The sequence below is a fragment of the Parasteatoda tepidariorum genome, chromosome 8, assembly GCF_982258835.1.
Source record: "Parasteatoda tepidariorum strain Cologne lab strain chromosome 8, Ptep-v5.0, whole genome shotgun sequence".
Taxonomy (NCBI): domain Eukaryota; kingdom Metazoa; phylum Arthropoda; class Arachnida; order Araneae; family Theridiidae; genus Parasteatoda; species Parasteatoda tepidariorum.
The window spans coordinates 63,183,224-63,199,338 of record NC_141762.1 but is presented as its reverse complement, the minus strand read 5'-3'; the positions used below and the strand labels follow the sequence as shown (position 1 = coordinate 63,199,338).

At 29.5% G+C, this 16,115-nt stretch overlaps 1 protein-coding gene across 2 annotated transcripts in view; it reads right to left on the bottom strand.

Moving 5' to 3' along the window:
• LOC107442886 (uncharacterized) overlaps window positions 1–16,115 on the bottom strand; it is a 95,699-nt gene that overhangs the window by 46,960 nt on the left and 32,624 nt on the right. For both annotated transcript variants that reach the window (XM_016056561.5, XM_043042784.3), the window contains one exon: window positions 7,793–7,919. In XM_016056561.5, coding sequence (XP_015912047.2) covers window positions 7,793–7,799 — 7 coding nt within the window. In that variant the 5' untranslated portion in view covers window positions 7,800–7,919. The remainder of the gene's footprint in view (window positions 1–7,792; window positions 7,920–16,115) is intronic.

Below are 16,115 nucleotides of genomic sequence, written 5' to 3'. Positions count from 1 at the left end.
GTTCCTGGTACAGCATCTTAAAGCAAACACGAGTGTAAAATTAAGCAGGAAGACCATGAAGCACAGCGAGTGTTCTAAGTTGATTTCCTGGTTCTTGCTCATCGAGAAGGTGATAATCTCTACTAATTTTCTTTCCCGAGAAAAAACATTCAAAGAAAGTGAAAATAAACTAAATGTTTCTCTAACTTGGCTCTTTCACGAGGTTAGTTGGCAAGTGGTGCGGACCAAACCAATGGAATAGACACCACGGACTATTAGCATTGCGAATCGCCATTTCTGGCGACAAAAGAAGAAGCTACCCTATTAATAAATGTTTCACACTCCTTTCACCTCCTGTCTAATTTACCTGAAGCCGGAAATGAGAACGTGAGGTAAAAAAAAAAAAAAGATCTTCTGGAGGCGAAGAGTGCCTTTTGAGACAATGGCACCCTGGAGGCGATTTCGGGCGTTTTCAACTTTCACTGGGTGGTAACGAATATCTCTTTCATTTAAAATGTGGCATTTTGTGTTGATCAGCGTTGACTTGGCACAATTTCGATGACAGATGAAGTAATAATCATCAAAACCTACTCTTCAAAAAAAATCAATGAATGAGTATGTTTTGGGGTCATCAGTTTAGGTTGTGAAACACAAAGAAAAGCTAATATTTTGCATGACAGATGTTTTGAATCCAACAGTAGCTTGTAAAAGTAACTTTTAGAGATCTGAAACAGAATATAAATAAGCTTCAATCCGACAGAATTGCCAAAAAGAAGATATTTTAAAAGCTCAATTATAAGTGAAATAAAAATTGATCTGAAAAGTGCTTTTGACTACTGTTGCAAATTCATTTACCTAATAAGAGCAATGCTAAAAGATCTATTATTTGTTTACAATTAATCTAAAAAGGAAAACATGATAGTAAATTCGTTCCTGGGTGTGGTTCAAAATAAGAGAAAAACTTGATAAATCAATCTGTTCTTCTAATGCATTTCAGCAAACAAGCGAAAATTTGATAGTTTATCTGCTCCTTTGTTACAACTCCTTCGAAAAAAAATTTATAAATAGATCTGTTTCTCTGTTAAATTTCATTACAAAGAATAAAAAACGTATAAAAAAGGGATCAATCTGACATATACAATTCAGCAGCTGATACATTGTCGGAGCCGGACTGGGACAGGAAAACGCCCCGCCCTGTCTTGAAGTTACTGGTCCGTACTATTACAGCAGCCAAAACCATTGTAAATTGAAAACACGCTTCAAATGTAAAAACAAAAAAATCGAATATTTTTTCTCAAAAATAAATTTAAAATCTAATTTCGAAACTCAGTTTTTACTCAAATGAAATTATTACAGATAATTGAAATTAAATTGACCCGAATAAAACTTTTTACATTTTCAAACATTTAATCCTATTATAAGCGAATGCACAAGCGGTTACTTCATGAAATACAAAATGTAAATCCAAGTTCCATCTCTTTAATCAATTGATGGGGAATGTTTTAGTAGCTTCACAATTGCAACAGGATACTGTAAGTATAATTGCTTGTTTAAAAATAAATCTAATTAACATCATAATTTTTTTAAATTGATGTCTTTTTATCATCTTATAAAGTACTAGCTAAACACTGTTTCTCCGTACAGGGTGGAAAAAATTAAACTATCAGTAAATCAGTACTAGATAGTACTACGAAATTATACACAAAACAGAAAGACGTATACCAATACAATTAATAAGGATAAAATAATTTTAATTTTTATTTATATATTATTATTTAGTCCTTGCCGGTGACGTTATTACATTAAGCAAAGGCCGTTTTTAGTAATTAATCCCATCAGAATTATGATTAACTTTATTTAATATCGTTTGGAATGGTGCTATTGCTCGAAGCCGACTCCATGATGGTAAAAATTTACTAAAATTAAGGTTAATTCTGGTTAATTAACTCTGGTACTCATCCCTTTCGAAAGAATGTACAAGACCTCTTTCCACATTATCTATGTCACAGCTTTACAATATTAATGCAGTTTTAATAGGTACCAAATATACTAATTTCACCTACATTAGTATATTTGGTATTTATTAAAATTTCACCAATTACCATAATACCAAAGTTAGTAAAGCACCATTGGCGTCAATAATAGTATGGCGAAATTTTATGTACCTCCTGAACGAAATAGTACCATTTCACCATTAAATTTGCTTTTCCGTACACATAGCTTAATTTTTATTTGGTAATAGGTAATATTACCTAAATTAATTAAGCATCATTAGCTTCAACAGTAGTATGGCTATATTTTACTTATCTTCTGAACGAATTAGTACAATTTATCTATAATTTTGCTATTTAGTACATAATTTATTTATTTCTTATTTCAGTTATTTCTTCATTAATTATGCTTTTTAATGCATAATTTTTTAAATTTTTATTTCAGTTAGTAACTATTACCAAAATTAAGTAAGCATGATGGGCATCAATAATAGTTAGGCGATTTACTACGCTCATCGTAAATGAATTAGTATTATTTCTCCACCAATATTTTTCTTTAGTACGTAGCTTATATTTTGATTCCAATCAGTATCTCTCACCCAAATTAATCAAGCATCATTGGCGTCAATAATAGTGTTACAGTTTTCTTTTATCTTTCTCCTGAGCAATTCAGTACTATTTCTCCATTAATTTTGCTTTTCAGTACTTAACTTATTTTCTTTTTCCAATTTCAAACACCATTAATTTCAAATTAGTTTTATAGGAATATGTTTTAAATGTATAATTATATGAAAAGACATCAACACGTGGTTTCATATTACTCAAATACTAATTCGGAGACATAGTCCACCTAAGCTACCTCTCTCAGGTTGAACATTTGAATTTATCTGACATAACGAATAAAAAATAATTAAAAATCTTGGAATGAGCAATAAACTCCTTTTTTGATTAATGAGAGCAATAAGCAAGTAAACATCACTGATGCCACTATTAAAATCGTCCACAGTTTTATTTATATTAATGGATTAATCAATGAGAAAACTAAATTTTTTAAGCGTCCCTCATGTACGATCTAATTTAAATTTTTTGACAATTTTTTAAGGTAAATTGCTAAAGGGGGCAAAAATTGCCCCTTTTATCTAGTGTCGGTCTTGGAGCTATAAGAACAGACACACAAGCTCTTTATTTTATTATTTTAGATCTTAAATATTAATTAAGTAAATGAATACATCGCTTGTTTTACTTATCATAAACACAAAATTTTTAAAACGTGCTGAAATCATTCATGCTCTTTTATGCGAGCATTAACAGAATGAACAAGCGTACTCTTCATAAAGACACAAACCGTAAAACCATGTTATATCCCTGTAGTCAATTGACGGGACATGTTTTAGTAGCTTCTCAATAGCAACAGGATGATGTCCACCGTGATTCAAGGTTTGAATCGAGACAAGAGTACGAGCTAAGAATACGTTATTTGATTTTTTTTATTTGATTATTTTTTTACTCCATTGTAAAGAGAGTTGCCACAAGGTCGGGGTGAAATTATATATGTGGGTGGAGTTGAGACATTTTGTAATTTTTTTACGGATGAATGAAAGCCGAAGTCACGTGACGTACCACCTGCATTTCATGTTGCAAAAATGCTTGAATTCATTATCTGCCCCACCCCCTCCTCGCGTCTAAGTATCCTTGAACCAATCTCTTAACCTATTATAATGATGTCCAGCTTGTCTTTAAATGCGTTGATGAAGACATACGTTTCTTTTTTTTTCACTTCACTACGAAAAACAATTGATTAATAATTCCTATAATTTTTACTTTTATATGATACATAGTTAATGGGGAATGACTAACAAGGAAGTTACATGAAGCGCTATTTGTTAATTGAGTTGATTGATTTATATATAGTATGGTTAAGTTCGAAATTCATAAATAAAGTTTATCATTGTCTGTTTCGGAATAATTATGAAAAACTACTATCTTAACATTGGAATTGTCACCAATTCCAAGTAATTGTTATGATATTTCGCATATTTTAAAGTAATTAGGTTCTAAATTATCAAAAAAGAACAATTATCAAATTGAATACGTCGCCAAGTGCTATTCACCACGTTAAGGAAAAGTACTGCTTGCTGTAAAAGGTTATGCTTTAATTTGTAACTTCAGTTTTCAACCGGATATCAACGTTTTGAAAGGCTAAAGTAATAATATTAAATTAAAAATTAAATGCAAATTCTATTATTTTGAATAATTAATTCCACAGTTCCTTTGCATTTTTACAAGTTATTTTTCAGGAAAAGAATAATTTATTTGCTGGACGAGTATTTTAACGCGAAATATGTTATCTTTTCCTTAAATATTTTAAACGTTCTTCCAATTGTATTCTTTATCGCTCATTTACTGCGATTCTTTACTTCTCTTTTCCCTAAATTATATTTTCAGTAATTTATATCAGTGCAATCAAAACTAAATAACTTAGCAGGAACTCCTAAGTTTTTTCGTTGGTAATTGTGAGAAACCACAGACCTACAGTACTATTTTGTCATGAAAGTATTTTAATGAGTATTTATATTTCATGAAAAAAATCATAAAACATAAATAGATGTAAATAAATATTTAGTAAAAACGATAAAAAAAGATCAGTAATTCGTTTTATGGATTTGTGAATTTAAACATAAATGGCCTAATTTCTTTAGAATTGAATTTTCATAACCTAGAAACATTCGTGATGTTTAAATTAGTTCTTGGAAATGTCATCAAAGAAACCAGAATGAAAAATTATTTGAACTATTTTACTCTTTTGTTTGAAATCGATCCATTAATTTTAACGTAAATATTTTCAGTGTAAAGACCATCTCAAAATATCAATCATGACAAATACCAATCGGTTACTAAACCCATCTATCTCATCATGTGACTTGGAAAAAAAAACAGTTCAATTATTCTAACTAGTTTTGTATATATAGACTTCTAAATAAGAGATAATATTGAAGATATGCCACTTATAAAAGTGGCAATGAAAAAAAAGCATCTTACAAAGAGGCACATTTATCTTTAGTTATTGCATCAACTCAAATTGATGCAATAGCTTTTTTTTCTTCAGAATATTGTAATGAAGCGAAGTTTTTCCTTTAACTCCATTAGAGTGTTTTCTTGGAAAGGACATAATAGTCTGAGTCAAAGAACAAAATTGATCTCATAAGAATTAGAATGAAGAATGTCCTTGAAAAACATCACTTCTTCATTACCAAAGACGCAATTGTCTTGTTAAATGTGAAAAAGAAATTTTGATTAAGTACGTATTTTTATTGAAAAGCCATTATAGTGACATTTTTGCAAAAATTGTTTTTTGTAGATTCGAACAAGTACTTGATAACTTTAATGGAAAATGGGTGTTGAATTTATTTATATTGCAAACTAACACTTTTTAAAACACAAATCCTTTTAAAAAATTGTGCACATTTTTAATGAATAAAATACTATAATATTACTTTAAAACCAAAGTTTTAACTAGTTTATTTCATTTTATAATTTTCCAAAAGTTATTGTTTTATGTAATCCATGTTTATTTTTCAGCTAAAAAGGAAAAGCGTGCAATTTGTTACATAAAGGAAGAAATTGAACTTTGTTTTATATTTCGAGAAAGAAAATGAGAATTAAGTGACATGATTTAACATAGATAAAGCTTACATTTATTCAACTACGTCACTTCTATTATCTATAATATAGATATAGATCCTATATTGATAAAACTATCATTCCTTTGTGTTATTTACAATCGAATTAACTTTCACTTGTGTAATCTTGTGTAATTGTGTTTCTTCGTTTGCCTGTTAATTCTAACAATGAATAAATGAACATGAATTCCAGTGTTGCCCAAATAATTATGAAATGCATAACATTTGCAATAAAAACGCTTCAAAATTTAAAAAAAACATTTTTATTTTCCCCTTTAAGCAATGAAATGTCTTCTTATCCCTTTAGCCCTAAATATCCCTGAGTATACTGCATTCAAAGACACCTTAAAAATGTAATTCAGAAGTACAATCAAAGAGATTTCCGAATCTTACAAGAAAAGCAAATCCTCTTTGGTTTGTCGAATTCTGTTAACTGTGAAGATCTGTATCCTGTAACGGCCAAGGTTTTATGAAAGAAAGACTTCGTTTGAAAGAATGCCCAGCTTCTATACTAACATAATTTTAATGAACTTCAATAATTATTGTGATGCTGAATATTCGGTAACTCAGTTAAAAATCTAGGCTAAATTTATTAAAGAATTGCAATCAAAGCGAGAAAAGAAATCACCTGTCAGCATCATTTTCAAAAATTACCGCATTTTTAAAGCGCAATATTAAAAAGATCTTCGCGTTCTTTATAAGGGACGCGTCAATATTAATTATTTATCCCTTTTTATCACGGATTCTAAAAAAAAAAAAATTCTTTTCTGCATCGGGATAATCAAAACGAACGAAAATTTCCTTTGAAAGAATGGTAACCAAGCGCGTTTACAACCATCGGTCTGTATCTCCATGTACAGTAATCAAAGGACACTAATAGAACTTTATGGTGAACAGTCACGGGAGGGCTTCGAATCATTCCTCTTCCTGTTTTCTCACAAACAATTCGTATGCGAATAGAAAGAAGAAGAAAAAGAATAAAATTGGAAATCACAGTAATTTTCGTGAACTCGTAAGATAGGCTCATGGGTTACCAGTTCATGGGAATGCGGGTTACATAAATTCAATCAGTGAGTCAAAAACATTTGGGTAAAAAAGGGTGAAAATAACAAATTACATAACTACGAGAAGAAGAAAAAAAGTTCTGGCTTGTTATGTCGAGGATAGAGTGGGTTAAAATGAGTTTTTTTGCTCACTTTCAATTGTTGTGACAGGGGCCAACTCAACCCTGAAACTCTCTGAAGTTTTAAAAGCCAGAGAATGAAGTATAATTACGGGGTTTGTATGTACCGTTCTAACTAAGAAGAAGCGGATAAAAAATGTGAGGTATTTCATAGTGATGAATAACAAGTTACGGAAGTTAATATCTAAAGCACATAAAATTAGGTTTTTTCTTTCAAAATAAAGAAGAAGTTCGTCTTTTTTCTTCTTCTTTTTTCTAGACAGTGTAAAAGCCGTTAGAGATAAGCTTGGAGAAATATTATTATGTTTTTTACTGTGGTTTTAAGCGTATATTTTTTATAAGGTTTTGTTTACAAATGATTTATTTGAGATTTACACAATGAATCCTGAAATGGATTTCCAGCGAGCTGCAAAACGATGTTTCGTATAACAAAGCTCTTACATGACGAGTTGAAAAACAGTATTTAATATTTAATATAGTGGCTGATTTTCACAGTTTTGAGTGGCAACGTTGGAAAAATTTTTCTATCCAATCGTCTGCGATTCCAATTTTAACGTATCAGACTTATAGAAGAGTTAATCATGGAGTCCTTTCCAAAAACAACAAAATCGTCTGCCATTACCTATTAAAATAGTTTTTCCATTTATTATGCTTAACCCTTTCACGCAGAATATTTATTAACCAACTTTACATACATTTTTATTTATTTTGTATCAATTTAGGTCAATTATGAAAAAAATAATGCTTAAGGGTCAATATAAAAAATATAAAAGGGACACCGGTGTTCCATCTCTGTCTAAAGCTGAAAGCTGCACACGTTGTGTTTCAAGTTATAACACTTCAAAATATAAAGAAATTGTTCAATTTTTACAATAATTTCAATAAAAAATAGTGAATAAATAATAAGCTTAGCACTGAATACTTTTAAAAAAAAATTACTCTTAATAAATGAATCTTACCTCGCATTTTTCGCTAATTGCTTCAGATTTTTTCCAGGTAAAAGAATGAAATTCTGTTGCTTTTCTGTGTAATCCGTAATCAAGGCAAACCGCAAAATCCGCTACATTTGTGGTTCTAACATAGGATCTAAAATAAGAAAAAAATGACTACTTAATTTATTTTAATAATGAAATGAGAGTAATTTACAGGATAAAAGAAACATTACCGACATATCAACGACAAAATATAGTATATAAACCATCCTAATTATCCGCTGCAACTAGGGAGTGGATATTACATTACTTTCCCTCTGATTTTATATTTATAGGTCGGAAATTTAAAGAATTGACCAGAAAATACTCGATCTTTATTAGAGATGTTCCGAGTACCCGGCAATTTCCAACCAATAAATTTTCTTAAAACTATAACATGTAAAATATTTGTCCAATAGAGAACCATATTGTTTTGCACAAATAATTTAAAAATCGATCGGGTACCCGAGACCGGTAGGGTAAGAAATCTAAATTTCTGAGAATTAATGATAATTTTTTAAGGTTTTAAAGTTTTTTATGAAATAAAGTATTATTCTTTATTATTTTATGTTGATAGCTGTTTCAATACGTTAATGAGCTTACTTCAAGGTAATAAACCGTAATTATTTTTACTACAACGTTTATTTTTATTTTTATAAAGTAAATAATTCAAGTATTGGTGTAAAAGTGAACCAAGTTAACCGTATAATTAACAGTATAAAGTAATACAAGTAGATATACTTCGAATAAAAAATTTATTTAATCTAAGTGAATAAATATATATAATCTTGCGAGAATACTTTTTTAATAATGTATGTTTTCAGTTTTAACCAAGAAAAATATCAAACATTATAACTATTTTGAAAAACAAATCTTCTTTTTTGTGTTTTGTCGGACGAAAAATTCACCGCGATTCCTTAAAGCGATCTATAAACTTCGGCACGCAATAATAATTAATGTAAGTAATAAAAACACTTTTTTTCGCTTTCTTGAGCAGATAAAGCGAACATCACGTTCATAAAATGTTTCGAAGATTTAATGAAATCAAATAAAAAAAATAAAAGCAATAGAAATAATCCATTTATTTGATTTAGGATAGGTAAGTTTCATTTACAGCGCAGCACGAGAGTTTTATAAGTTTCATAATGAGCTGTTATAGAAACAAATAATTGAAACAGTTTTTGCACGGATTAGAATTTAATACGTAGAATAATGCCGGTGAAAAAAATAAACAGAGAAAAGTTTTAATCGTAAACTTGCTGTTAAGAAAATATTTTTGGAAAATTATACATATAACTAAGCAATAAATTAATTACTGTAATTAACTTTATTGCAATTTTCTTAGAATCGTTTTCATAAATTCTTCTTTTTTGTAGATATTAAATTTCTTCAAAAACCCGAATATCGTAGCATTTATCGAACCTTTTTATGAGTACAATAAGATCATAGTGAGAAGGTGAAATTGCCTTATCCTTTTTAGGAATTTTTTTTTTTTAATTTGTGCCAGCTAACTTGGTTTTTAAATTTAACAATTAGATATGCATTCTAAACAGCACTTGTAAGTTGAATATTCTAATAATTAATTTTTTTTTAAATTTTTCAGTGGTATATTTTAATTAATAATAATAAAGAGTTGGCGAAAAAAAATCTTGACAAATTTTAATAAAAAGTATTTTAATTTTAATAGTTTTTAAAAGACTTTTTAATAACATGTAATTATAAATGCTCCTAATGCAATTTTTTTTTTAATAATTTCGGTTTTTAAAAATAAAAACTTTATGTATATGTTACGGTCAGTGTGAATAGTCGGTTATTATTAATACCAACCGGTCAATATTAATAAAAACGAAATAAGCCGGTTAAAGTGAATAATTTAAGTGAGTTTATCATATTAACCGGTTATTAGTAATAATAACCAATGAAGTTTGATCAATGTCATTGTTTCGCTCTTTTATTTCTCACTTTGACCAAAAGAAGCGGTTATTATTAATTTTGACCGGTTGAACCATTTAATCACATTGGCCATACTTCATTTATTATTAATAATAATAAACGGTAAAAGTGAATAAGTTGTGATATTTTTCTCTTGAACAAAAAAAGTGGTTATTATTAATTTTGACTGGTTAATATTAATAATAACTATATTTATCACTGCTACCGTAACACATGTTCAAAGCGGCACACCTATGACCCAATGCTACATAAACCGTTTAATCACATTGACCAAACTTCATTGATTATTATTAAACCGGTATAAGTGAATAATTCGCGATATTTTTCACTGTGAACAAAAGAAGCGGTTATTATTAATATTGACCAGTTAGCAATAACAGGATTTATCACTTTAACAGTAACATATACAACTAAAATTTTCTTTCGCAGATACTGTAGTAGCAAACCAACAGTTAATTTCACCCAAAAATCACACTTTTGTGCGCAAAATTTTTTCACTTTGAGGAAGTTAGATGATTTTTTTTAAAAAATCTATACAGACTTTTTAAATTGCTGAAATATTTAGATTTCTATTTTGAAAAATAAAAAAGAAAAAACACTCGAAAATTTAAAAAAAATGAAAAAAATTATGCTTTAATTTTTAACTTCAGAAACGTATAGAATTTAAGAATTCACAACAGATAATAATTTCCAGATAGGCTATTAAGGTATAGTAAACAGATTCAAGGCTGAGTATATGGCACGTAACTCTTTTAACATGGTTAGAAATATTTTACACACTTCCGCTTTTTTTTGTATTTTTATATTGATTAAATAATAAAAGATTTGTTTGTTTAAAACTGTTTCTTTATTCAAAAATTATAGCTTATAGAAATTTTTATTAAAATATTTTTTAAGTGTCTTGTCAGTAGCATCAAGGAATTCCGTCCTAAATATCTATTAAATGTGTTTGAAATTATCAAAAATAAAAACAATATTATAAATTTGGATAGAATAAATATTTTTTTAAAATGGCCAGTCGTGGTAGCCAATTAAGTGAAGAATGATTTTTTTTAATTCGAAATCCATTTTCCATTGAAATCTAGATTTATGCGTGAAAAAATTATGAATGAGTATTATTAAAGTTTGTTTCCAGTTCATTGATTTTATAATTTTCAGTATAAAAAATAATCATAACAATAATGCGACCAAAATCAGTCCACTGTGTCCCATTGTCTACTAAGTAATACTAACTGAATACCCGTTTTTCCTAACGAGTAAAAAAAAAAAATTATAATCTGTGAAATTAACTCCTCCATCATATTATCTTTAAAGTAATTGAAAGGAAAAATCCCTTTTAGTTTGCTTTGTTGCAATGCTTGACAAAAATCAATTTTCAAGTTTTTCTTCTGAACGGACTAATTAAAATTCTGAAAGATTTTTAGAATCGGTAATGATTTCTGGGTGATTTTTAGAATTATATTTAATTATTTGCATACATTAATGATAATATTCATTATCGTAATTAATAATATACACATATATTAATTATATATTAATGCATATATTAATGGTCCAATATTATTATCTATTTATCATAAAAATATTGGGTTAATGAAATTTAATTTTACAAAAGTATGTGGAACTAACAATACTTTCATATAATATACTCAGCCAAACATTAACAGATTCTGTTTAAGATTTCGTTCTTTACTTTTTTGGGAAGATCAAGAGCTTAATATACATCATTTTACTATATCAAGTTCACAAAAGTTTACGAATTCTATGCATTGATCAAAATTGTAACTGAAAAAAAAAAAGCTTTTTTAAATAAAGAAAAAAAATTTAATCCCTACAAGAAGTATTTAAACATATTTCTAGTTGATTTCTATATTTTTTCAGAGCTTATTCCCCAAATTAATTTACTTTTAACTTAAAATGCAGAGAAATTTAAAATCGAGCTCCATTTTCACGTCTACTAGATATAAATTTTTGTCAAATAATTTTATCTTTGGTATAGCATTTTAATACCGGCATGAACAATTACATCAGTGGCATAAATGGAAAATTAATGGTTCATAAAGGATCCACTATGACCTATTCTTACATATGCTAGATTCAATTTTTATATGAAGTTTTTCTATATAAAACTTTGAGGCCAGGATAGCCTGGTTGGTAGAGCACTGGGCCCATGTCATAGAGGTCGTGGGCTTGATCCGCCGGTCGAAGACTCCCCGTGTAATAAATGGGGACAGATGCACGCTAAATCTGTCGAGTCGCAAAGTCCTCTATGTTCCTATAACAAATCAATACCTTTGTGGCACTGATCCAGGAGTTTCCTTGTTTTCTGGATTGATTCAAAATTACAAGGCTACGGAGTTAACATGTAGTCGTAAACCCAAAATTGGGTTGGTTGTTCAACGACAGACATATAAAACTTTGAGCCGTGGTGGCTCAGGGGATAGAGTGTTCGCCTTACAATTAGGTGAACCGGGTCCGAATCCCAGTGATAGCTGGTCGATTCGAATTTCTCACCCGGATCGCACCGACCATAGTGCTAGCGTAAAATATCCTCAGTGATAGACGGATCATGGGTGAGATTCCCCTTGCCGTTAGGCTATCCGTCGGACATTTTTTTTTGATCTCCTTCTCCATGTAACGCAAATGCGGGTTAGTTCCATCAAACAGTTCTCCACGAAGACAAAATTTCGCCCATTTCTTGATGCAGGAGTTCTCTTGTCTTCAGGATTGGGTTCAAAACTACAATGGTGCGGAGTTGAACACGGGTAGTCGCAAACCCAAAATTGGGTAGACTGTTCAACGGTGGTAAAAAGAAATATATTAAATTGTAAACTTAGTCAAATTTCCAGTCTTAGATGTCTCATCATATTATCTGGAGCAATTTGATCAGTGGCAATATCATTTCAACTAGTCATCTCATTGGTTGGTTAGTAGACTTAACTTTTACAAAACACATATGTTTAAAGAACAATTGCGCTGTTTTTATTCCCAGCTAGACAAACGCAGGGGATTTTCCTTTTTATGATTTCTCACTCCTAACTTTCTTAAGTAAGTGAAGAAGTTAATAAACATCCTTTTCTTGCATCACCTTTGCAAATGTTTATGAAGGCAATTCTTAGATAATGTCTCGAAGTTTGAAAGTCTTTTCTCAAGTCCTGGCCACCCGCAAGGAGTGTTTAAATATCTATCCGGTGAAGCATTCTTCGAAATAACACTCGCGGTCAGGTGATGTGATGCCCTCAGGACACACTGCTTTATATTCATCGCCCACGTATCTTAGCGCCAAATTTCCAGTTTTTGTTTTAGTAATAGTCTTATACGAGGAATCAGAATACGGCAGATTTTGTAGTTCTAGATAATACTGTGGTTGCCACTCTTGAAATAATTATAAAGCTAACAATCAAAGCAGCTTCATCATCGTAATTGGATTATTCGCATGAAACATCTGTTTCTTTTTTTCTTCCTTTTTTGTTAAATCCTTGTTTTTAAAAAGGGATCATACAAAAAATACGTAAGCAAATTTTTGGAAATTTTAGACTGCCCTTCCCACTTGTCAGCAGAAATAAGCAAATCACAAACCTTCTTCATGCTTAAGTAAGAAAGCTATTGCAATACTTCCTTTCTTGTTTCTCGCCTTTACTTTAACTTGTATAGTAACAATTTAATTATATGATTAAATTCAAATAAAGGCAAAAAACGGAATCATTTTAGAATTTCAGGTTTCAGGAATATTACTCAAGTTAAAATTTTTGAATTGAAATGAATAAATTGAATTGAATTGAGATTTTCAAATAGTTGAATTTTCATGACCGTTTTTTTACAATGTTGCAAAAATACAACAATCAATGTTTTGCCATTTTGCATAATGTTGTAGCAATGCAACAAGCCATTTTTATTTCATGTTTTCTTATGTGCTTAAAATAATGTATTCTAATGTATTAGCAGTTCCTCCCCCCCCCCCAAATCGGAGGTGTTGAGTTAGGAAAGGTCAAAACACTCGTTATTCTTGGAGGTTTTCCCAGTATTACGAGTTAAGAACCTAGTATTGGTGCTCTTAAATTATTTTACATTAATTATAGAAATGACGTATAGACAAAATGTTATACTACGCGATGAGGAACAAGAAGTCCGTAAGACCAATCAAGTTGGTCAGAGAAGGAAAAAATAGACTTAAATGATTAGGTCACATGTGATGATGGACTGTCAATCTGTGCAATTGAAGTTAATAGAATTTTTGGCTTCTCTACGGGGATTTTCTAAGGCACAAATCGATGCTAAAGCTCCCATTGATGTAAAGCTCCCATTGATGTAAAGCTCCCATCGATGCTAAAGCTCCCATTGTTAAAGCTGCTACTCTTTCTTATGTTTTATATTGTAGGGAAACTGTAAAAACATATTAAAGTTAAATATTTCTAAGTAAACTCTTCAACATTTGTGCACATAGTGCATAACTGCATTTTTAACTTCGAAATAAAGAAGTGAACTATTTCAAATTATGGGTATTTTTATGCAATTATACATTAAATTTAGGGCAGAAATTTGTAATTTTTTGTTGAAGTCAACAATATTTTGAATAACCTCGATTTAGCGAAAACAATTTAAGGGCAATTAGGATTTCGTTAGTCCTCTCTATTTGCTCTATGAAAACACCAAAATGCTCAGTAGTTTAAACGATTCCCTTTGGTAATGATTTTGGTAAAATTGGTAATAAAATATGGTTTTATAATATTTGATGAAATGTGACAAAAGTGGTGAAATTTAATAATTTTATCATTATACCTTAAAGCATGGTATAAAAACAACTTATTCGGTTAAATTTAGTTTTTAGTTTTGTATTTTTTTAGTCAAATGTGTGGTATTAAGAACTGTAATTTTGAAGACAGGAATTTCCGGTAAACTGTTAACATATAGAAAAGAATGTTTTAAATACCGCTTATTATGTTTTTATTAACCAGAATATTTCTTTTTACCAGAAGTATTATTACCAGGCAATGCGGTAATTTTACTAGAGTTTTATGTTCCGTGTATTTATTTAACAGTCCATTACATATTTTAATCATTTAGAAACCCTTTCAGTTTAAAAATCGATAAGAACAAACTTAACATATTTAAACTAAGGAAAGAACGACGTAAACGTTGATATGAAAATAAATATTTTTATTAAATTAAGATAACATCAAATGATTAACTTATCCTACCCATAAAAAGCTCATGGAAATTTAAAATATATTTTGATTATTACCATGCAAATAAATGAAGCTCAATTACTGTACAAACTTTTATCAAAGCATTTTTATAAAATACTTATTTATTTTTTTTACTTTATTTCAGCATAACAATCAAGCCATTCACAGTAATATTTTTATTTCCAATATCCGTGATGAAATTGAAAAAGAAAATTATTCAATTATGCGTTTTTCGTGAATTTCAATTGCAGGCATAGTGTTTACTTACGAATAATCAAAAGATATAGACTTCGTAATCCGGAACTCAAACTTTCTGTCAGACGATAAATTATATATTTGATGAAAGCTAAAAAAAAAGCTTTGGAACGCTGTGAAAATAAATTATTTGTGAAGCTCGAATTTAAACTTATCAAGATTCATTTTTGGAAAACTGATTTCTTAGACTCAAATTACGGTTTACTCTCACTAGACTAACCCCCCATTGTAAAAGTACATTTACCCCGAAATATAATTTGATTGGAATCACCTAGTAAAATATAGTTCAATTTTAAATTAGAATAACGTGCTTCGAAAATTCTTTATTCAAAATCAAAGTCCTTATAAAATAAAATACCAGTTTTAAAACTCTTTTAAAGAAATACGGATTCGGGAGAGTTCTATTGTCATTGTGAGCTAAAGACGGAAGCTTTTTCGCAAATCTACTCCTAAGAATTTAAGTTCTTTGTTCTTCTACGCGATTCCGAAAAATATGATTTTGAAGATAAAGAAAAAAATAGTCTTGAAAATTATATTCATTTGCTTCGGCCTGCCTACTTGTGTGGGAAAATGTACCTTTGCATGAAGAAAAAATCATCAATAACGGAAACACTCATAATATACATACTTTTCTCTTTTTATTTATTTTTTCTTTCTAAAAGCAACGGGAGGGAAATTACCACTGCTTCATAAACCATGACGAGCAAAAGAATGGGGTTTTTTTTCTCAGATTAACCAGGATTATATAAACCAAATTAATTTTGCAGTAATCTTGCAAAATTAAAAACAGTAGTTAAAGTCAATTAGACTTTAAAACTTACACAAATAACAAACTTTCTGAAAAATACTTTTTTTCTGAAATAGGCTTTTTTATATTTTAAATTATTAAAAACAGTTTAACGTAAGTGCGGAAACAG